The 25,053-nt window shown below is 37.0% G+C and overlaps 1 protein-coding gene across 2 annotated transcripts in view; it reads right to left on the bottom strand.

Moving 5' to 3' along the window:
• The window catches only part of LOC127834953 (lysine-specific demethylase 6A-like), a 90,744-nt gene extending 66,019 nt beyond the window's left edge, over positions 1-24,725 (bottom strand). Inside the window, exons 1-5 of one of the 2 annotated variants that reach the window (XM_052361096.1) lie at positions 24,512-24,725; positions 22,720-22,786; positions 21,600-21,738; positions 18,263-18,312; positions 8,188-8,246 (exon numbers count right to left, since the gene is read on the bottom strand). In XM_052361096.1, the coding sequence (XP_052217056.1) occupies positions 8,188-8,246; positions 18,263-18,312; positions 21,600-21,738; positions 22,720-22,786; positions 24,512-24,588 (392 nt within the window). In that variant the 5' untranslated portion in view covers positions 24,589-24,725. The remainder of the gene's footprint in view (positions 1-8,187; positions 8,247-18,262; positions 18,313-21,599; positions 21,739-22,719; positions 22,787-24,511) is intronic. The other variant, XM_052361094.1, reaches the window with a different exon arrangement.
• Positions 24,726-25,053: the final 328 nt, after the last annotated feature.

The following is a 25,053-nucleotide window of genomic DNA, read 5'->3' as shown; positions in this document are numbered from 1 at the left end:
CCAGTAATTAATTGAGGATGTTACACTCCATCAAATACACACCAACATCAAGTTTACATCTGTACCAACATAATGATGCAATACATGAAAGCATGGATTCTTCACAAGTTTCTACTCCAGCAACCCTCATCATTTCATGTGCATAATCTATCCATGATGCAGAAGAAAAATCCTGCTAAAGCAGGACAATTGCAGTACTCATGTCACTGCACATCCATAATATAACTTACCTGCAGTCAAATATCCAAACCACAACCACAACAGTCCCAATCAAAACACCAATATCTACTCTCTGCACCCACTGTCCAAAAAGGGCCACAACAGGCTATCTTAAGCAAAGACCCTATTCAAAAGCCATATTTTCAAGGATGAATTCTTAAGGAAGTCTATTTTTAGCCATCTCAGCTATGCAGTGGAGTCAAGACTCAAACTGATTGGGTGAGCAAAATCAATAATGTGTTAGCAGGCTAAAGTCTGTATCAGCAACTCTGGCTCTGCATTGGAGTTATTGACTCATGCAATGGTACAAGGAAATATGGGAAGAATCTCTCACAATTTCTTTGCAGGTTGTGTCTTTCTAGATAACACTTCAGGGAAATACTCCAACCTCTTGAGATCCTTGCTTGCTTTTGAGTAAATTTTCCCTCTATTCTGACATTTACTGCTGTATTCTGACATTTACCAAGTACTCTTTAATGTTAACACTGCAAAAATGAGTTCATCATTTATATATTCAAAGAATTCTTGCTAATAGTAGAATGACATTAAAATGAAATTAACTGCAGTGTACCAACACTTAATTTTAAACAAGTCAACATACAAGCTCAAGAAAGAGAAATTATCATACATTAATTAACACATTAATAATTGGATATAAAAGTACAGAATAATAAAACAAGAGCTGTGTTTGTGAAACACAATGCCGGCACTACTGTTTGTCAGAAACACAATGCCCCCTTCTGCGCCGCTTTGAAACCATATATTTGACCTTTGACATTGAAGGATGACCTTGACCTTTCACCACTCAAAATGTGCAGCTCCAGGAGATACACATGCATGCCAAATATCAAGTTGCTATCTTCAATATTGCAAAACTTATGGCCAATGTTTAAATTTGACGCAAACCAACAAACAAACCAACAAACAGACAGGGCAAAAACAATATGTTACCCAGTAAAGAGTGGGAGACATAAAAAAGTATATAATTTCCCCAAATTCGACCTTAAAATTCCCAATTGAAGGTTTAAAAGAAAATATTATATAGTTTGTACATAAATCTCAACATTTAGTTCATCTCCCGTCAAAAACCTTAATTTTTAATCAGTTAATTTATTTAAGCCCCTTTAATTCTCAATATTAAAGTATTTCATAGCAAAAAGACAGCAACACTTATTTGCCAATTGTAGCCAAAACAACTGATTTTTCCTAATCTGAAGCGACCTGGCCCCATTCCCAGTTAAATGGTGAAAAGAAAACAATTATATCTGTATCAGTGTAAACTTGTTTGCAATTTAAGTTTATTCAAAGTAAACAATATTGGATTAATGAATAATGTTTAAGATTGTTAATAATTTTAAATAACATTCCTCGTTTATATGCATATGTTGCTTAAGATTGGGAAGAAAAATGTGGACAGTAAAATCTTACATACTTGATCTAATATGAGATAGAATGACTCACAAATTATGTCAATAATAATGCTGCCAACATCATTTCATGTTATATTTGTAATGCCAGGGTTTTTTTGGGGTTGTGGGGGACAGGGCCTTTAGCCCTAATGTGGGGGAAATTTTACGCGGGATTTTCCACTTTGGGGAACAATTGTGCGCGTGGGAATTTTCGCGGCGTTCCCCTTTTTGGGGGATTTGCTTACTTACTCTCTCATTATTACAATACATTTGTACATGTTTGCACTAAATTCATTTTTTATTCATAATTTATTACGTATTGCAAGATTAAATTGAAATAGAATTGAGATATTATAATCATGAGACACATCTTTCTATAAAAAAAAAAAAATTTTTTTTTTTTTTTTTTTTTTAAGGGGGAATTTTTGGTTCTGAAAGAGGAAAAAAGCAGCCTAGTTTGGTGGGGGAAGACGCCGATATTCGGCGTCTGTTATATAAGGTAAAAAAATCCTGAATGCTCCAAATACACTCTTTAGATCACAAATATGTGCACTCACATATAAAAGGTCAACGACCTGACAGAATTAAACAGATGCCTATGTCAACTGCCTTATGACTATCTACAACAATGAACAATCTGATGTCAGTGAACTTTCTGTGGATTTAGGTCAGTGCTTTATTTCTAAGAGTGATCAATAAGCTATTGGTTCCAGGAAAACAGTTACATTCATGCTGCACTGAAGTACAAAATGAAAACAGTGAGTATAGGCCAGGAAAGTGGGTCAAGTAAAATCAAGAAGTGGGGCAATTGATCTCAGAGGAATTGAGTTTCAGTAAGTCTGGACAAAGCTGTACTAATGGAAATTTTACTTTTGTTTCATATTTGCAGTCCCTAAAAATTGAAAGTTCAATCTAATTTAACACCTTCTTAATAGATTCAAGTTTTAAAGGCTTCATTTCCATCCCTAGGATATTGATGAGCAGCAAACAGCATTAAACCTGAACAGACTGCGAGTTTCTCCCAGGCTGTTCTGGTTTAATGCTGCATGGTTGCATGTAGCCATTTTCACTTGCTTCTGAGTGGGAAAGGGTTAAAATGACTTGCACTTTTTAAGGATGAGGGCCATACATGTCTGAAATAAGGCCCTTGCGAGAATGACATATGAGCAGCCCTCTGCTAAAATGGAGCTAAATGGATGTGCATAAAATGTTGTATTATGTTAGCCTGCGCAGATCACACTGACCGATCAGGGTAGACACTTTCCACCTTGAATTGATTTTCATATACAAGAGACCCTCTCCAACCCTTTCCCCCATAAGAAGCAAATTGAAAATGGCTTTTTACAACCAGCATAAAACCAGAACAGCCTGCAAGTAACTCACAGTCTGTTCAGGTTTTATGCTGTTTGCTGCTCATCAGTATCAAAGGTTGGAAATGAAGCCTTAAAAACTTGAATCTAGTAAGAGAGGTCTTTAATTAAATTTAACTATCCAAGTGACTTAATAATACCTATCTAAGTGGTAAAGGGGTTAAGCAAAATATACCAAAAAAATGAAGTGTTGTCCCTGAACAGCCTGTGCAGACTGGGACAACACTTGAAGCACATGTAAAAGTCATTATCTCTCATGCTGTTAATTTGTTTCACTTAACTCTTCAACACCAATGCCATGGCATGACATACCATCATGGGGTGTGAATTCTTCACATGTTGCTTTGAATTGCTATGCTGAAACATGTTCTCATCTTTGTTTGGGATGTGAATTCCCAAACATTAAGGGTTCCATGAAATTAATCAACATGACCTAAATACACAGACTTAATTCATATCTCATCCAGCGATTTTCCTCCTTCTTTATAAAGTACCGGTAAACGGTACTTTCCCAATCGAACGAAAATTCCCAAATTCCCAAAACGGTACTTTCCCAATCGAGCGAAAATTCCCAAATTCCCAATCGGCATCTGGAAAAATCCCAATCAGCGTCCGAATTTTTTCTCAAAACGATAGAAAGTTTCGTAAAAAAACCAACTTTCGGCGAGCGAACAAAGAAAATCGTATAGTTGTGTGTAACCACGCGCTCGATTAATTTCGGGTTTTATTATTCAGCGCATTCAATCAATAGAGTTGTTACTGTTTCCGGTTCTTTTGCCAGGCAGCCAGCGTACTGTTTTACGTCGGTTTGTAACCTTATCGTAGTTTGAAATGAGTCATAATAGCAAATATTATGCCAAAAAACCAATCGGAACCATCAATCACAGGACACATTGACAGCAATAATGATGCTGTGCAGGGAGGGATGCAAGCAACTGAGTGATGATTAAACATCAAAGATTGTTGAAATTTCACAAAAATGAAAGAGAGAGACATTGCTTTAAAAGAGATTAAAACAACTAGTAATTGATTTGGTGTGTTCTTTATAATATTTTGTTATTTATATAAACTTGATAACTTAATGGTCATTAAGGCATGCCTGCAAATGATTATTTAAATGGGTATGTTCAATTAAGTATGAACTGTATGATGTATTCAATAAGACCCAAACTTCACGACGCGATTTTCCCAATTTCAGGATTTCACGACTCGATTTTTCCCAATTTTGAGGTTTTCACGACTCAATTTTTCCCAATCGGACCGGTACGGGTACTTTTCCCAATTGGACAAGGAAAATCGCTGTCATCACACTGAGCTGGAAATTTTGTAAACATTTTACCATGTTTTTATCATGATCACATGTCTGTGTCAGTAGTGAAAGCTTATTATCATCATATTCATCGTGAACAATGCATCATTGTCACCATCATCAGGTTTTTTACCCTAATCTTTAGCAGGGCCTTATAGGCATTATAGGCCCCTTCCACCAAAAGAAAGGCCCCTTCCCTTAAAGAATATCTTTAAAATGATGCAATTTCCTACAAATTTTAAGCTTACTTTGGGAATGTCTTCCCCTTTTTTCAGTTTTGTCATTTTTTCCACAAAATGGAAGGCCAAGCCCTTTCCCAAAATCATGAATTTTTCTTATTTCAAAATCATTATCAAAATAGGCGGTCATTAAAATACTATGATTCCTGATTGATAAATAGGTTACATTTTCACTAAAACAACATCAACCACATAAGTTCAAAGAGCTTTGGGAAAACAAGGCTTATTTAATATATGTGCCTAAAGGGTTGTCTCAGCTCAGCCTTACAGTCCGCACAGGCTAATCAGGGACAACACTTTCCACTTAGAATTTTTCATTTAACCCTTTGCATGCTGGGAAATTTGTCGTCTGCTAAAATGTCGTCTGCTGAACTTCTAAAATTAGCATTTTCTTCGATTTTTTTCAAAGAATACTATCAGAATAGCAAACAGTTTGGATCCAGATGAGACGCCACGTTCTGTGGCGTCTCATCTGGATCCAAACTGTTTGCAAAGGCCTTAAAAATTCGGTTCCCGCATTGTAAGGGTTAAAGTAAGTCTCTTATAAAGGAAAATCCAGTTACGGCGGAAAGGGTCCTCCATGATTAGCCTGAGTGGACTGCACAGGCTAAATTGGGATTGAACTTTTTGCACATGCATTAGCCCTGTTTTCCCAGAACCAGGCTCATAAAAACCCAACAGGCCAGTAACATGCCGATAGGCATGCTATCATTATAGGCCTACATGCCTTTAGGCATGATATCATTATCATGGGGGATTATCAAATGCATGACCTGACATGACTAGCGGAAGATATTTGTAAACAAATAAACCCCATTGGTAATCAAATAAGAGTTGCATACCACTTAAAAATAAACAAACATGCTCTGTTAACACTTAAAACAGCAAGACCACAAAATGTCAAACAAAATCTTATCAAATTACGCGATTAAAACATCAAATGCTCAAAACCCCAATGAATTTGCAGAATTCTGCAGAGCCAGCATATTTCTACTTACCAGTAAACATGAGAGATCAAGCTTGTCTAATCAATATTTCCTTTGTTTGACTCCACTAGTTACAATCTGCTCTCATTCACAAAATAATCCTCACATTTGGCCACTGACACAGAAATTCTATCCACAGAGACTGTGTAAATCACGTACATACAATAATTGTGAAATTTAAATCATTAATAATTCAATCACACAAACTATTTTCCCAACTCAAAATGTTAAACAATTAATTTAAGAAACAATTCAAAACATAAAAATCACTTGAAAAAACTTAACACCAAAATAAAAAATCCTCGATCACTATCCAAAAATATTCAAGTCCCTTGATCACTATAAAGGCTATAAATCATAACTGAACACTTTATGTGTAGGTCTAACTTAAATTAGATATATAGACTAGTACATTGATGGCAAGCAGATAAAAACCTGCTCGCCAAAGCAAAGAGGTCATAGATTGACTTTGTGATGTGGTATATATAGAATTACAAGCAGACATAGTTATGTCCTTATTTTCGGCTACACCTCTTTGTCTGGGGAGACCAAACAAAGCGGCCTACATTAACTGCCAGAGTTCTCAAGTGTGTGCAGATGTTCAGAAGGCAGTGGGAAACAACAAAAAAATCTACCACAAATAACAACAACCAATTAGTTCTCACTTGGTTGGACACAGGGAGTAGAGACATGAGTATGGAGCACTTGTTATGATTTTTGCTTCATTTAATTGGCAACTTCTCTGTCACAGGGGGAACAGGAATGACTGTAGTCATGTACGCCACAGTGAATGGGGGGCTCCCCATGGGAGAAATTGGGGCCCATAAAAAAAACTGGTATAAACCAGGTACCCAGGCAGATCAGGGGTCACATAACTGTGAGGTCAAGATGAGAAAGGGTTCACACACTGTCAGGGTTCATTTGAAAGTCAATTTACAGGGGTCCAAGGGTTAAAAATTATTTTAAAGACAAATCAAATCACATTTATCTCAACCTAAATGCCTTCATTGTGTAATTAATTGTCATAGCATTGTGAAAGGGGCCTCATTCAAAAATGATGCAACTACTGTTGATAAAATAGTTCCTTGCTGTAGTGCACACTAAAATATGAAAACAGAGGTTGTCTAATGGAGACCCATACTGACAAAATTGGGCTTAATGCAGTCCGCACACGCTAATCAGGGATGGCAATTTCAGCTTTTATGGTATTTTTAGTTTCAAGGAAGTCCCTCCTTACAGAAAATCAAGTTTAAGCGGAAAGTGTCGTCCCTGATTAGCCTGTGCGGATTGCAAAGGCTAATCTGGGACGATACTTTACGCACATGCATTAAGCCCAGTTTTCTCAAAACGTGGCTCATTTTATCAATATTACCCTTTAGGAAAACTGGGCTTAGTACCATTTTGCACCTTAACTGCATTTTCTGTAAGAAGAAACTTCCTTTTTACAAAAAATACAATAAAGTGAAAAATGTTGTCCCTGATTAGCCTGTGTGGACTTCACAGGCTAATCTGAGACAACACTAAACAAATGCATTTAAACCCATTTTCCCAAGGCGTGGCCAATATAATGTGTATAAAATTTTATATATCTTACAGACCCAGACAGTCTACCTAACTGCTGTCACATATTTTCTACTAACAATTAAACATGTTGTGAAGCTAATATACATGTAATTATTTAATGAATGTATTGGTAAACAGTCATTTTCTGATTGAATAATCCACAATACTGAGCACTGCATAAGTAATAAAAACACTCGACCCTTAATCAATCATCAGAACCATAACCTGAACCACATTTTTGGAAAAATGGGCTTAATGCATGTGCGTTAAGCATCGTCCCAGATAAGCCTGTGGAGTCAGCACAGGCTAATGAAGGACGACACTTTGCATGAGGAGATTTTTGTTCTGAGCAAACTTCCTTTAAATGATAATTTCGTAAAAGTGAAAAGTGTCATCCCTGATTGGCCTGTAGGGACTGCACAGCTAATCTGGGACAAAGCTTTAAGCACATGCATTAAGCCCATTTACCCCAGAATGAAGCTCATGTGGTGTCTTGAGAAGGACCACAATGGCATTGGGAAAATAGTATTTTTAAATAAAAGCATTCCAATTGTGTATAAGTGCATGTTTAACTATTAAATTTATACTCGTACACACACACAACATGTAAGTGCTATGGTAGTATATTGCTGCAATAAAGTCAATAAACCATTGATTGAGTTTATTTAAAAAGTTTGGAACCATTTTGGGGAAAATTTTTGTCAGATTTTGGCTTATTTTCTGCAGTCGGGAAACAGCTTTAAGAGGCTGTAATTTTGGTAAAACAAGAGCACCGCATAGTGGGTGCCAATGCTCGGCTGTGGGTGCAGTTTTGAATGTATGAAAGCTTGTCAGAAGTGACCTTGACCTTTGACCTAGTGACCCAAAAATGGGTGTGGCCTGTAGGACTCATCAAGGTGCATCTACATGTGAAGTTTCAAAGTTGTATGTGGAAGCACTTTGATTTTAGAGCCTAGTTTAAGGTCTTAGCACGACGCGGACGACGGACGACAGTCGCTGGACCAAGATGTGGCTATGAGCATACCTCGAGTTATCTCCATAAACAGCTGAGCTAAAAATCACTGCCATGGAAAGATAGACCAGTGTACTTACAGTTGGTAGGCATTGAAATGGAAGTACACGAATCCAAGTCCATACAGGAACGGGGCATTCTGAAACAAGGAAATAGTGTGATATCAACATTACCTGTAACAAGTTAAATTTAATTGTAATCACTTGGGGGATTCAGTACCGTTAAATTGCTCTGTGAAAAGGGGGTTTAATGCATGTGTGTAAAGTGTTGTCCCAGATTAGCCTGTGCAGTCCACACAGTGCGACACTTTATTTACACACATGCATTAAACCCCCTTTTTCACAGAGCGTGGCCCAAATGATTGGAATATGCATCTATGATTTATTATTTATTGCACACACATGTATATATATCCTTGGATATAAACTGATAATTGACTAACTCAATACTTGTTTGAAAAGTTGCATCTAGTACATTTTACACTTAAGCTACAGTTAACTTGCTGTAAAATGCATACTTTGCACTTTTTTAGAAAAAAGCTTTTTTTTTTTAAATAATATAAAACATCAAACAATTACACATTTTGTTCATTTCAAAATACTCAACAATAACAATATACACCCACAGGTAAATTATGTTCACATTTTACAACAAAGGTACAACATGACTGCTATATATATATAAATATCATTTTACATAACTGTATCTAATAATACCATACTAATAAATTTGTTTACTTCAAAGCCATGTGAGCTGCATACATTTGGACCATGCACTGTGAAAAGGGGGTTTAATGCATGTGCATAGTGTCGTTCCAGATTAGCCTGTGCAGTCCACACAGGCTAATCATGGACGACACTTTCTGCTTTTAGGTATTTTTTGTTTACAGAAAGTCTCTTGTTTGCAAAAATCCAGTTAAGGCAGAAAGTGTTGGACAGGCTAATCTGGGACTACAATTTACCCACATGCATTAAACCACCTTTTCACAAAGCACGGTTCATATAAATTAAAAACGTGTCTTCTACATGCACACACAAAACAACTCTGTTCTTTTGACACACACTAAAGAAAGTACCTTAATATTTCAAATCAATTACTTAGTTTAACTTTAACCAAAAATAAGTTACAAACATTTTTAAATACTATTATTCTGGTGTTTGTGAGAGTTCTTATTTTATTCAAAAGAGTTCTATTTCTACACGTCTTCAACAGTGTTTAAATGAGCCTTGCTCTGAAAAAACGAAGCTTAATGTTCCTGCGTAGTGTCGTCCCAGATTAATGTACGTGCGTAGTGTCGTCCCAGATTAATGTACGTGCGTAGTGTCGTCCCAGATTAGTCGTGTACGTGCATAGTGTCGTCCCAGATTAGTCATGTACGTGTGTAGTGTCCTCCAAGATTAGTCATGTACGTGCGTAGTGTCCTCCAAGATTAGTCATGTACGTGCGTAGTGTCCTCCAAGATTAGTCATGTACGTGCGTAGTGTCCTCCAAGATTAGTCATGTACGTGCGTAGTGTCCTCCAAGATTAGTCATGTAGGTGCGTAGTGTCCTCCAAGATTAGTCATGTACGTGCGTAGTGTCCTCCCAGATTAGTCATGTACGTGCGTAGTGTCCTCCAAGATTAGTCATGTACGTGCGTAGTGTCCTCCAAGATTAGTCATGTAGGTGTGTAGTGTCCTCCAAGATTAGTCATGTACGTGCGTAGTGTCCTCCAAGATTAGTCATGTACGTGTGTAGTGTCCTCCAAGATTAGTCATGTACGTGCGTAGTGTCCTCCAAGATTAGTCATGTACGTGCGTAGTGTCCTCCAAGATTAGTCATGTACGTGCGTAGTGTCCTCCAAGATTAGTCATGTAGGTGTGTAGTGTCCTCCAAGATTAGTCATGTACGTGCGTAGTGTCCTCCAAGATTAGTCATGTACGTGTGTAGTGTCGTCCCAGATTAGTCATGTACGTGCGTAGTGTCATCCCAGATTAGTCATGTACGTGCGTAGTGTTGTCCCAGTAGTGTCGTCCCAGTAGTGTCGTCCCAGATTAGTCTTTGCAGTCCACACATATACTTCTGCTTATATGGGATTTTTCGTTTTCTTCTTCATAAAAATCCAGTTAAGATGGAAAGTGTAGGCGCTCATTAGCCGGTGCAGACTGCTCTCCACAATATTCCCAGAACAAGGCTCAAATAATAATTCATTGGCTATAAAAAAAAAATCTTTTAACCTTTTCCCACTTAGATACGTTTCATTACAAATTTGTAGTCCCTTGTAAAGCTAAATTTAATTAAAAGACCTTTCTTACTAGATTCAAGTTCTAAAGGCTTTATTTCTAACACTTAGATACTGATGAGCAGCAAACAGCATAAAACCTGAACAGACTGTTACTTGCAGACTGTTCTGGTGTTATGCTGTTTGCACATAGCCATTTTCACTTTGCTTCTGAGTGGGAAAGAGTTAAATAGTGCAGCCATAAATTGACACATTGAGGAACAGATGTTAAATAATAATTGCATGTCACATCTTGCAACAAATTTAATAAAGTCCCTAACACAAAGAAATATTGGATTTCAAATTCATAAGTGGGTAAGATGGCATGTTGTAATAATTTAGGAAACGAGCATATCTTTAACATTTGTAATAATTTCATAAAATGTTCAGATTAAAAATAGTTTGCATAATTTTTTCATGGCATTATGGACACCAATAAACTGCACTTCCAGAAATTCCCAGATATACAAACTTGATAAGCATCTTATAACAATGCTTTTTGTCAACATTTTGGGGAACAGTCCATGAATAGGGACATATTGGGTCATTTGCACCGGGACATATTGGGTCATTTGGACCGGACATATTGGGTCATTTGCACCGGGACATATTGGGTCATTTGCACCGGAACATATTGGGTCATTTGGACCGGACATATTGGGTCATTTGGATCGGACATATTGGGTCATTTGGAACAGTCAACATTTTGGGGAACAGTCCATGAATAGGGACATATTGGGTCATTTGCACCGGGACATATTGGGTCATTTGGACCGGACATATTGGGTCATTTGGATCGGGACATATTTGGTCATTTGGACCGGACATATTGGGTCATTTGGACCGGACATATTGGGTCATTTGGACCGGACATATTGGGTCATTTGGATCGGGACATATTGGGTCATTTGGACTGGGACATATTGGGTCATTTGGATCGGGTCATATTGGGTCATTTGGACCGGGACATATTAGGTCATTTGGATCGGGACATATTGGGTCATTTGGATCAGGACATATTGGGTCATTTGGACCAGGACATATTGGGTCATTTGGACCGGACATATTGGGTCATTTGGATCAGGACATATTGGGTCATTTGGACCGGACATATTGGGTCATTTGGACCGGACATATTGGGTCATTTGGACCGGACATATTGGGTCATTTGGACCAGACATATTGGGTCATCTGGACCGGGACATATTGGGTCATTTGGACCGGGACATATTGGGTCATTTAGATCGGGACATATTGGGTCATTTGGACCGGACATATTGGGTCATTTGGATTGGGACATATTGGGTCATTTGGACTGGGACATATTGGGTCATTTGGACCGGACATATTGGGTCATTTGGACCAGACATATTGGGTCATTTGGATCGGGTCATATTAGGTCATTTGGACCGGACATGTTGGGTCATTTGGACCGGGACATATTGAGTCATTTGGACCGGGACATTGGGTCATTTGGACCGGGACATATTGGGTCATTTGGACTAGGTCATATTGGGTCATTTGGACCGGGACATATTGGGTCATTTTGACGGGGACTTTTTGGAATGTGTTTTCAACACTGCATATATTTATATTCCTTGGGCACTCAATGAGTAGCTACTTATATAGAACAGTATTGTTGGTCGATCTCGTCAGATGTTTTAATTAATCATTATAACTGGGTGGAGAACATGCGGTGAAACATTTATTTTTATGTCTTTTCTGCATTATTTTGAGGGCTTAACATCAATCGCCAAAAAAGGATTAAGTTAGCAACAAAAAATATAAACAGTCAACAAAACGAAAGTTCCAACCGTCATGGAAAAATAATCGACCCTAACTTTGTTTTATTGTCTCCAAGCAATGAAGAATTGATTCCAAGCCTGCAATAGCTGACCGACTGGTATGTGCATTTCATACATCTTGTTAAATAAATGTTAACTCTTTCAGTGCTGGAACCGAATTTTGAAGGCCTTTGCAAACAGTTTGGATCCAGATGAGACGCCACAGAATGTGGCGTCTCATCAGGATCCAAACTGTTTGCTATTCTGATAGTATTCTTTGAAAAAAATCAAAGAAAATGCTAATTTTAGAAATTCAGCAGACAACATTTTATCAGACGACAAATTTTCCAGCATGCAAATGGTTAAAAACATGCAATTAAATTATCACCCACCAACTTACAAATATAGTTTCTAACAGGTAAATGTTATCTCTCAACGAAAAAATCCTGGCAATAAATTCAAAAGTGCATCACAAATGCTATACCATAATTTTTTGAGAAACTAAAAATGAGAGTGAGATGTCTGAAAACCTTGTGTTAATTTGATAAGGAATTGATTAAAAGCTTGCGAGATGTCATTTGGACACACACACAAATACTGTACAACATTTACAAATTCAGTTGCCACACATTTTAAGCAAATGAAATGTTACAGTACCGTGGCTGGATTGCCCTTTTTTATAGGGCTTTTTCTTTAGCAAGGGCCTTAAAGGCCACTTCCCAAAGAAAAAGGCTACTTCCCCAAGAAAAAGGCCCCCCCTGCCCATATGAGAATTTCTTTAAAATGATCCATTTTTCCCCAAATGTCAAGCTTACTTTGGGAAATGTCTTCCCATCTTTTCAGTTTTGTTGATTAAAGTTTTTCACAAAAGGGAAGGCAAGCCAAAGGTTAGAAAAAAAAACTGATTCAAGATGTATCCATAATTATTCAAATTTTATCAATCCATAACAAATTGCTGCAACACCTCCCCCTCCTCTACTAAAGTACACCCACAAACAACAAAACATTTCTTTGTTATCTTGGCCTCTCCCAACAATGATGCAAAATATTGGCAAGTAAACCAAGAGGGCCTGCAGCCAATGTTCAGTCTATCAATGGTTCAAGCCATGTTGCAAGAATACTGAGCATCTAACAATTGTCTTAGCTTGGCACAAAACTAGGAAGAAGTAGCCAATATTATGACTTCACAATACAGTATTGCTTTTTTGTTCAAAATCGGGGCCAGTATTTGGCCCCATTCCAAATAGAACAAGAGCTGTCAGAGGACAGCGCGCTCGACTATTTGAGTGCTTGACAGTATGACGTGAGCCATCATGGAGAGGGGGGGGGGGGTATAATGTGGGTGTGTGGTCTTTAATAGATGATCTTTCAAAAATAAGGAAAAAAAATATTTGTTTAATAAATTTTTTTGGGGAGGGAGGATTCTGGGGTGGGGCATGGGGTATGGTTTGGTGGAGTGCATTGTGGTATGTCAGGTAAGTGTTGTTTTGTCACAGTATGAATCAAATGTGATCATAAATAAGGAAGTTATGGCAATTTAAGCAAAATGTTCAAATATCTAAGTATAAAAGGGGCCATAATTCTGTCAAAATGCTTGATACAGTGTTCTGCTCTTGTTTATAGATTGGGGTCATGTTGGTAAAGAAGTATGCAAAATATAAAAGCAATATGTCAAAGGACATAGGAAATAATTGGGGTGGTACGCAAACTTTAACATAGATTTATCAATAATATGCATATTCTAAGTATAAAAGGGGCAATAATTCTGTCAAAATGCTTGATACAGTTGTCTGCTCTAGTTTATAGATTGGGGTCATGTTGGTAAAGAAGTATGCAAAATATAAAAGCAATATGTCAAAGGACATAGGAAATAATTGGGGTGGTACACAAACTTTAGCATAGATTTTTCAATAATATGCATATTCTAAGTATAAAAGGGCAATAATTCTGTCAAAATGCTTGATACAGCTGTCTGCTCTTGTTTATAGATTGGGGTCATGTTGGTAAATAAGTATGCAAAATACAAGAGCTGTCAGAGGACAGCGCACTCGACTAATCGAGTGCTTGACAGTATAACGTAAGTCATCATGGGGAAATTGTTCATATTCTATAATTTATTAGAGGATCTTTCAAAAATAAAAAAAGGAAAAAATAAATAAATTTGGGGGGGGGGGGGGGGGGGGGTCTAGAGGGGGATATAATGTGGGTGGGGTAATTTATTAGATGATGTTACAAAAAAATTGTTTGGGGGGGGGTTGCAGGGGGGGGGGGGTAGGGGGGTGAGAGAGGGGTTATAAAGTGGGGTGGGGTAATTTATTAGATGATGTTACCAAAAAAAAAAAATTTTTTTTTTGGGGGGGTTGAGGTTGGGGGAGGGGGGGTAGGGGGGTTATAATTTGGGGTGTGGTAATTTAATAGATGATGTTTAAAAAAAATGGGGGGGGGGTGAGGTTGGGGGGGTAGGGGTGAGAGGGGGGTATAATGTGGGGTGGGGTAATTTATTAGATGTTAAAAAAAAGGGGGGGGGGGAGGTTGGGGGGTAGGGGGGTGAGAGGGGGGTATAATGTGGGGTGGGGTAATTTATTAGATGATGTTACAAAAAATTGTTTGGGGGGGGGTTTGCAGGGGGGGGAGTAGGGGGGGTAAGAGAGGGGTTATAAGGTGGGGGGGGGTAATTTATTAGATGATGTTACCAAAAAAAAAAATTTTGGGGGGGGGGGGGTGAGGTTGGGGGGAGGGGGGTAGGGGGGTATAATGTGGGGTGTGGTAATTTAATAGATGATGTTTAAAAAAAATGGGGGGGGGTGAGGTTGGGGGGTAGGGGGTGAGAGGGGGGTATAATGTGGGGCGGGGGTAATTTATTAGATGTTAAAAAAAATAGGGGGGGGAGGTTGGGGGGTAGGGGGGTGAGAGGGGGTATAATGTGGGGTAATTTATTAGATGATGTTAAAAAAAATGGGGGGGGGAAAGGTTGGGGGGGAGGGATCCTGGGTAGGGGCGTGGGGTATTGTTTGGGTGGAACCCATTGTGGTATTCAGGTAAGTGTTGTTTTGTCAAAGTTTTAATAAAATGTGATCATAAATAAAGAAGTTATGGCAATTTAAGCAAAATGTTCAATTATCTAAGTGTAAAAGGGGCCATAATTATGTCAAAATGCTTGATACAGTGGTATGCTCTTGTTTATAAGTAAGGGTCATGTTGGTAAACAAGTATGCAAAATATAAAAGCAATATGTCAAAGGATATAGGAAATATAATTTGGTGTAGCACGCAAACTTTAACATAGAATTATTGATAATATGCATATTCTAAGTATAAAAGAGGCAATAATTCTGTCAAAATGCTTGATACAGTTTTATGCTCTTGTTTATAGGTTGGGGTCATGATGGTTAAAAAGTATGAAAAATATGAAAGCAATATGTCAAGGGACATTGAAAATATTGGGGAAGTACGCAAACTTTAACATTTGCTGCATATTCTAAGTGGAAAAGGGGCCATAATTATGACAAAATGCTTGATAGAGTTGTCTGCTCTTGTTTATTGGTTGGGGTCATGTTGGTAAACAAGAATGCAAAATATGAAAGCAATATGTCAAGGGACATTGAAAATAGTTGGGACAGTACGCAAACTTAAACATTTGCTACATATTCTAAGTGGAAAAGGGGCCATAATTATGACAAAATGCTTGATAGAGTTGTCTGCTATTGTTTATAGGTTGGGGTCATGTTGGTAAACAAGTATGCAAAATATGAAAGCAATATGTCAAGGGACAAAGAAAATATTTGGGGTAGAAGGAAAACTTTAACATTTGCACGCTAACGCTAACGCAGACGCTCACGCCGACGCCGTGGTGAGTAGGAAAGCTCCACTATATATATTTCATATATAATAGTCGAGCTAAAAAAGTATATATTTTTCCCAAAATGGGACCTAAAATTCCGAATTGAAGGTTTCCAAAAAATATGTATAATTTTTATTTAGATATCAACATTTAGTTCATCTCCCATCCAGCTCTATAAAGTGAAGCTTGGTAAAAATAATATTGAAAACACTTCTACTCTCGATTTCGAAGCATTTGTTACCAAAACAACATCACTAATTTCCCAATTTAAGTCAAAACGCCACAATTTTTACCAATCCAAAGGGCCCTATTCACAAATTGTGAAAAGACATTGCAATAGTGCCGTTACAATGGATAGCACCCTATACATTTAAATGTTAAAAAGACTGCACGGTGGGGACCAATCTTTGGAATTGCAAGACAGAGGACCAATGCTTCTAAGTCATTTCTATGGCACTCAAAAAATTGTTTCTAACAATTAAAATATATAACTCAAAATCACAGGATGTTAGCAAGTGGCTATGATATTAATCAGTGAAAACATCATTTTGACTGATAAATAATCAAATAATAACGAAATCACAACTTTTCTGAAAAAAAATCACTTTCAAATATATATATATAACAAGGTATTCAACTCAAAATCACCCGAAAACGGGGTGCATTGCTTTGAATAGACATAAATTCATCAATTGTGCAGCGATTTTCACTCAGTCTTATTCAACGCAGGAATAAATTTCCTTTCTGGAAATGTACATATCTTGGAAAAAAATTACAAATGCTGGGCCAAATTTTAAGAATATTATCATTCTTAATTAATTAACAAGGTAATTTTCACACAAAATTGACCCTATATAACCACGTATTTGTGTAAATATATTCATTCTTGAACAGGGTAATTTCCACCCAAAAGAGGCTCTAACTAAACAACTAAACACTGTAGTGTTTTTCCCAGGCCATTTTAGCGTGGCGAAAAACCACGCCGCCCTCCCGGATCGCCACGCTGCCCTTTTTAAAGGCAAATTTCGCCACGCGCCCTTTTTTTCAAAGGCAAATTTCGCCACGAAATTTGCCTTACGATCTAACTTGGTCCGCAAAATCAGCTTCCTTGATTGTCTGTGACGCTCCGACTGTGCTTGATTTACTCGAGAGGCGTCAACGTCTAATCAACTATATTTAATTGAGCAGATTTAATCTATAACAGTGCTCGATTAGGTCTTACTGGCTGCCCCAAAGCTGTGAATTAGTCATGCGTGAATAACCCCGTGTCAGTATCAATCGATAATGCCGGAGGCTATGTTATACCAAGCGCACTTTTCGCTCGGCAATGTGTACTCCTCCACGATATAATCATTACTTTGGAGACATTTGATGAAAAACTCGATGTTATTCTTGTGGCAATTGTGCTTTGCATGCATTATTCAGTTATATCAAAACATATTTTTTTACGCATAATTACTTTTAAATTCACAAACAAATTTATTCTTTATCGATTTCGTCTTTAAGATAATTAGATCTAATTATTGAAATAATTACCGAGACGTATACCAATTTAACAAAATACTAATCGCGTATACGATTTAACGTTGCTATGCGCACCTGTCGCTTACATCATTTGACATTTTATCAACATGGCGGACTATACAGAATTAAATTGTGACTCGGCAAAAATGGCAAATAACGTTGTAAACGATCGAACTAACGATGGAGATTATACATTAAGAAGGAATAAATGAAATGTCTTTGATAATCAACGATGCATAAAAATGTTTAAGATAGCAACAACATAATTTATTTATTTGTAATCTACTCGGTGGATGTATGTCACGGAAACGAGTGTTTGCATATTGTTAGAGATCAATTTACTCGCAATGTTATTTTAAACATCTGTCGAGATTATTGTTAGAAAATGGGATAAGACAAACATGGTTTCATTTATATGTTAGTGGATCTGTGTATAATCAGATTCATATGCATATATTGCTTTATTATGTTTGTCGTGCTGTACAGTTTATTGAAACAGCATGGAACTTAAATGTTCATTGCAAGGTAAATATATTAATATAAATCATAGTAAGTTAAATACATCTATTACCATTAAATGTGCTTGTTTATATGTTATTTTTTCCACAACTGCTTCGTGGAGCAAATAACATGGAACGTTTTTGCCCTTTTTCGCCTAAACTGCGCGCTAAAATGTCCTTTTTGAAAGTAATGCGCCATGCCCCTTTGCCCTCCTGGGAAAAACACTACACTGGTGTGTGTACTCACCTTCCAGTGGTTCTCTTCTAGATGGTAGTACTTCTGATAGGCTGACAGGGCTGTAACACAAACACAGAGTGAATAGGTAACACAAACACAGAGTGAATAGGTAAAACTAGAGCTTTGTCACAGACATGATGTATACCCCCACGTGCTGTATTGACAGACTATTTTGCATGCTGTCTTCACAAAACAAGAGAATCTAATTGATGGCGATTTTTAAGAATTATTATGCCATTATCATTTATTGCCATTTCGACCTTTGAACTCTTGAATTCTTTCGCATGACACGCCGTCCAATGACTGTGAACAAAATTAATGTACTGAGTCATTTTCAAATCTCACAATGAATGACATAGTTATGGCCCGGACAAGCTCATTTATGGCCATTTTTTACTTTTGAACTTAATTCTTTCGCGCGACACACCGTCCAATTATGGTGAACAAAATAATGTGCCAAATGATTTTAAAATCTCACAATTAACAATATGGCCCGGACAAGCTCATTTATGGCCATTTTTTACCTTTTTTGAACTCTAAGTGTGACCTTGACCTTCGAGATATCGACGTAATTCTTTCGCGTGACACACCGTCCAATGATGGTGAACAAATTTGCCAAATGATTTAAAAATCTCACAATAAATGATAAAGTTATGGCCCGGACAAGCATTTGACCTTTGAACTCCAAGTGTGACCTTGACCTCGGAGATATCGACATACTTTTTTCACACGACACACCATCCCATGATGGTGAACAAATGTACCAAGGCATTTTAAAATCTAAAGATAAATGAAATAGTTATGGTCCAGGGCTCGCGCTGTTGCTCGCCATTTGCGAAAATATTGAGAAATTGGCTCAAGAAAATTCTGATTTGCGAAAATGTTAAAATCTCGCAAATCATCATTGAAATTATCCGCCATTTAAATCCAGACTGGTTTTCTATAGTTTTCTCTTTGTTTCATTAAAAGTGTTCGCAAATTGAACAATAAACGAAAACCGGTCTGCACCAGAACATGAGACATCGCTTGACCTTATTGTTATTGAAGCGCACGTGGTAGCTGGCCAATCAACATTGAGTTCGCTCACACATAATATTGGGTCAATCATGTGTAGACGCTTGGAATACACAGTTGATATTGTCGTCTGCCAACAATTTAGCGGCCAATGGCAAACGTCGTATTTAAAGATAAACAAATGACAAGAGCAACAATAAATAATTTCTCAGCTGATCACTTTAGACCTGTCTACAGACTATCGATCTGAATTAAAGGATGATCATTAAATAATTAGTTCCATGTCAGGGTTTTTTTTTGCCCAATTTTATAGCCAAAATTCGGCTATGTTCCCAATCCCAAAAAGTATACTTTTTTCCCAAAATGTGGCAAAAAATTCCCAATTTAAAAAAAAAAAAATTTTTTTTTTTTTTAGAAAGAAGTGTCTAATGCGTATTTTATCTCAATTTTAATTCAATTACATATAAAAAAAGTATTATATGATTTTGTTCTTTTAATTTGAATGATTATAAAGAGGCTAAAGCATAAAGAGTTATATCACATTTAGTATTTCCCTAATCAGTGGACTTTTCGTGTGGAAAAAAAGGCTAATTAATTTATTTTCCCAAACTTCATGAAAATGCCGAAAAAATTCCCAATTCAAAAGCCATGGGCTATCTTCCCAAAAAGTGGGGAAAAAAAACCTGCATGTTGATGATGTTACACCTTTCTGACGATTATCGACGTTATCGTTTGAAATAAAGGTGATAATTAAGTTGTTTTACCCACAAGCTATGCTATTGTAAAGAAAAATGGTATATTTATTACGTATTTGCTAAGCTACCAATTTTCATTTTCTGCAATCAAACAATATGCAAATTTTATTTCAAGTGCAGAACACGTACAATTCATATAACTGTCCTTTTCGGATACATTATTTTTCGCTGATTTAAATTAATTTTCGAAGTTCTTTATAGAAGAAATAGAATGCCGAATACACATGCGGTAATACAGGCGATGTGGTTTATATTATTTCGAATTGTATTCACTTAATATTGCAATTGGAAAGACTATAACAAAGAACAATGTGTAAGTCTCTGGGTGGGGTGGGGGGCTTTGCCCTTTATTCCTGTTGGGTTCCTGGTTCTAAGACACACGGGCTAATTTCAGTATTTCAAATTTGGGACAACATACTTCACTGTTAAGTGTACATGTACACATTAGTTTATGTTTGTACTTTGAAAAGTACCATAATAATTATTTCTATATTGAAAACTGCATGTTATATTATATGTGATATGCCCTTGTTGTCATAAAAAGAAATATGAACAAGTTGATAGTATATATTATTATTTCAAAACCACTTTTCGCGCGCCGAAAAAACAAAGTCTGGTTGGCTCAAAGAAATTTTGGGCCAGCGCTAGCCCTGTGGTCCGGACAAACTTTCGGTTTAAAACACGCTAATTGACCCTTGGACCTTGTTTTTGACCCCGCATGACCGGTAACTTGACCAAGACATCATCTAGATACAACTTGTGACCAAGTTTGGTGAAGATCGGATGAAATTTTGGGACAGACGGACAGAGCGACCTACAGACAGACCGACAAAGTGACTCCTATATAGCCCCCATTACCAATGGTAATGGGGGTATAATAAACACAGAGAGAAAAGGTAACACAAACCCAGAGAGAATAGGCAATACAAACACAGTAGTTTACATGGGCTAGTTCTAACTTGAAAAGTTTAAATTTGAATATACACAATAAGATATTGTTGGTCCAGCGAATTCAATTTTGCATGGCAGGTTTTGAAAAGTTGTCCAGACTTTTAGGGGGGCTGATTTTACAGCCACTATTAGGTCATATTCAATATGGCAAAAAGGTAATTTTTTTACAAAAATGACAAATCCAGTGCCAAAATTCCCAAGTGATAGCTGGACTTTTAGATGTTTGGAACTAGAACTGTTAAAAGTAGACAAAAATATATTGAAGTATTAATTTTCAATATACTGACAAGCTTATGTATATAAAACAAATTAAGTCAGTTTTATCAAAAATCATTTATAATTGAAGCAAATTGATACTTCAATGCCCAATGTCACAAATATAGGTTGTATTCACAAAATTGTGACAAAAAAAGCCAAGCTGTTGAACCGATTGTCGGACACTTTTCTGGGGCGTTCTGGAAGTGTTTAAAATTATTTACTTTTAAATGCTTGCGAAGGATTTGATACACACATGTAAACTAGCATTTTTATTCTTTTCAGTATTTTACAAACATCATTTGAGAATTCATAATTTCCCTTCTGTATCTTACTCCCAGACTGTCTTATTTTTAAGTCCAATATCTCACCTTTTTCATACTGTTCCAGAAGTAGCAGTAGGTGACCCAGTCTACAGAAGATGGCTGACTCAATGGCTGGCTGGCCTGACTTGTCTCTCTTGGCCTGCCTCACTGCAGCCTTGATCACGTACTCGTAGAACTTCACGCCCTGTAAATGTAAACCAACCCTGCTACACAGCTTCAAATGATCTGCATGGTCAATGTTTTTCAAATAATTTTATTTTTCAAAATATAGTGTTATATAGTGGTTTTTTCGTTGACATTTGGGGCCTGTATACAGCCTCATTCCCATCTGAAAAACAAGATGTGTTTGTGAAACACAATGTCCCCCTATATGATGTTTGACCTTGTAGGATGACCTTGACCTTGTGAAGGATGACCTTGACCTTGACATTTCACCACTCAAAATGTGCAGCTCCATGAGATACACATGCATGCCAAATATCAAGTTGCTATCTTCAATATTGCAAAAGTATTCATAAAATAAGCGATTTGGGCCACATATATTTGACCTCTGACCTTGAAGGATGACCTTGACCTTGACCTTTCACCACTCAAAATGTGCAGCTCCATGAGATACACATGCATGCCAAATATCAAGTTGCTATCTTCAATATTGCAAAAGTAATCATAAAATGAGCGATTTTGGACACATATATTTGACCTCTGACCTTGAAGGATGACCTTGACCTTTCACCACTCAAAATGTGCAGCTTCATGAGATACACATGCATGCCAAATATGAAGTTGCTATCTTCAATATAGCAAAAGTTATTGCAAAATGTTAAAGTTGGCGCAAACAGACAGACCAACAGACAGGGCAAAAACAATATGTCCCCCACTACTATCGTGGGGGACATAAAAAGTATATATTTCTCTCAAATGAGACCTACGGGTTTCCAAAAAAATATGCTTAATTTATTTCACACTATTATTTCCTGTACTTAAATCAACCATACGTTCAAATTCCCTTTATTAACTTACTTTACTTTGTCTCTCCCGGACGCTTGAAATTGAGGCCTGTAAAATTAACAACTGGCCTGTAAAATATTTTTCCTCGTCGGCCAGTATAGCCTGTAAATTGTGATGGTTATTCGCCATAACTGGTAATGTGATAGAATCTCCCTACCTTTTCTAACAGCAGTTTAGTTTGTGCTTCATCTGGTTTATCAAGCTTCAAAAATCCAAAGTGACAACTGAAAAGAAACCAAACTTTAATTTAACAATAATTTAACTTAACTCTTCCAGTGCTGGAACTGGCCTTTGCAAACAGTTTGGATCCAGATGAGACACCACAGAACGTGGCGTCTCATCAGGATCCAAACTGTTTGCTATTCTAATAGTATTCTTTGAAAAAAAATCAAAGAAAATGCTACTTTAAGAAATTCAGCAGATGACATTTTAGCAGATGACAAATTTCACAGCATGCAAAGGGTTAACAATTACACACTAGTCACTTGTCTAAGTTAAGTTAAAATGTGTTTCCCTACTGTTTAAAGTTGCTTGATAGTTATACGGGTGAAACAATCAAAGGCAAATATTAAGATAGAACACAAACTTTAATTTAAATTATTTAACATAGTGGCAAATTTCATTAGTGACACCATAATTTTTGTCTGTGCTAATTTGTATAACAAGAAATCTGGTCTTGTACCTATCAACGAAGCATAATAAGTCCTAAGTACAAACAAACCTAAGGGTAATTCTTGTTATTAGATCACTAATTGGCCCTTTGTTCCTGATGGGAGTAACATTAAGTGGCAGATTATCTTTAACATACAGTACGGGCACCGTGTACTTAAACAAACGCCACTCGCCGTGGTGTTCATTTCACTGTGTTCGCTTACCAATTAAACACCGCGATGGGTGTTCTGATCAAATGTCGCGGGGGCCGTTTGCCATAAGGCAAACACCGCGGACCCATAATATCTACTGCGGTGTTCAGCGTGTTTGCTTTAAATAAAAAAATTGAACAGGAACATAATGAATTGATCCCTTTAATTTAAAAGTGATAATGAATAATGTATTTCACACTTATGCCCATGACAGTGTTTTCTGTCTTTTTAAACGCCGCGTATACAAGAAAACCGTGTTCGCACCTAGCTGCAGGATACCGCACCTGCCATGGAGGAGTGTTAATTGAGTGTTTGATTAACAGTTTGAAGCCATGGAGAACTCATAACTGATTGTAGTTATCGTATTTTATCCCGAGTCCTTGGATTCCCCGATACATACGTGTCAACTGTCTCAATCGCATACATGCAACTTCTCCCATCTTTATCCATTACTCGATAATCCCATATATGCCCGATTTCCATGTTTAAAATCAAATTATGGGTGGGTAATACTGTATACACGATAAGAGTCATAAACACAAACTTTTGCAATTTTCGAAAGTATCAAACGAATATCGGCATATGATTCTATTTAAAGATTTGATGAAATAAGCGCCCAATTAGGACAGTTCTATTGCAACATGCGTATATCATCTGACACGGTTTGCACGCGGCGTGTACAGCCAGGGGGTTTTTTTTAGAAAAAGGGGAAGACGCTGGACGCTGGGTAAAAGGGGAAAATTGAGCGCAAAAGAGACATATTTGGGGAAAAAATAAAGACTGTTCATTTCAATGTCTATAACTCGCCTACAGACTTCAGGTTTTTTTTATTAGAAAAAGAGGCATGTCTCTGACCTTTTTGTTCTTAAACACATGAACAAGTATGATATTAAAGTCAAAGTCCTCCGAGATTTAAGATTCATAAGACATTTAATAAGTATTATAAATAAATAGAACAATCTCAAAAACACAATTTTTAAAGATAAACGTTGAACACAACTTACAGGAGCGAACAAATATAATTAAGAAATTATAAAGCAATGAAAATTAAAATCACTGCCAAAATAAATTAACGCTAAAGTGTACCTGTCATATTTCATTATTAGTCGATGTTCGCCTTCTGTCAACTCCAAATTCTCATTATCCGAGGCCATTTCGAGCATACTCTCACTTTTTAAACAAAGCAGCTTCTTAGTCCGATTTAAAAGTTAACAAACTTCCCTTTAATTTCCGAAATGAAAAGTAAAGTTCTTAGTTTCCTGAAGGAAGCTGTGCTTGGTATATTGAAATAAATCACGAATAATTACAAAATCGCATTAATCGATCAGATCATGTCAGAGGCTACACAGCACCAATTGCCACTAAGTGTAACAATTTCAGCGATACCATTATCCACTCTCTTACACTGCGGTTCATTACATGAGGTACGAACGACAACTCTGCTAGGAGAATGAACATTATCCTTCTGGGTGGTAGATATTAAGAGATTTAACTGTCAACAATCGTGCTGGATTATTACTGACAGGGACACTTGTTGAGTCCGTTTACTTGACATGCAATAAAAATGAGACTCAATAAACATTAGCAGGTGGTAAATTGTAATTAACTGAAGCCAGTTTTCTGTTCGA

Source organism: Dreissena polymorpha, chromosome 6 (assembly GCF_020536995.1).
Source record: "Dreissena polymorpha isolate Duluth1 chromosome 6, UMN_Dpol_1.0, whole genome shotgun sequence".
In the NCBI taxonomy this organism is placed as follows: domain Eukaryota; kingdom Metazoa; phylum Mollusca; class Bivalvia; order Myida; family Dreissenidae; genus Dreissena; species Dreissena polymorpha.
This window is presented reverse-complemented; position numbering and strand designations above follow the sequence as displayed.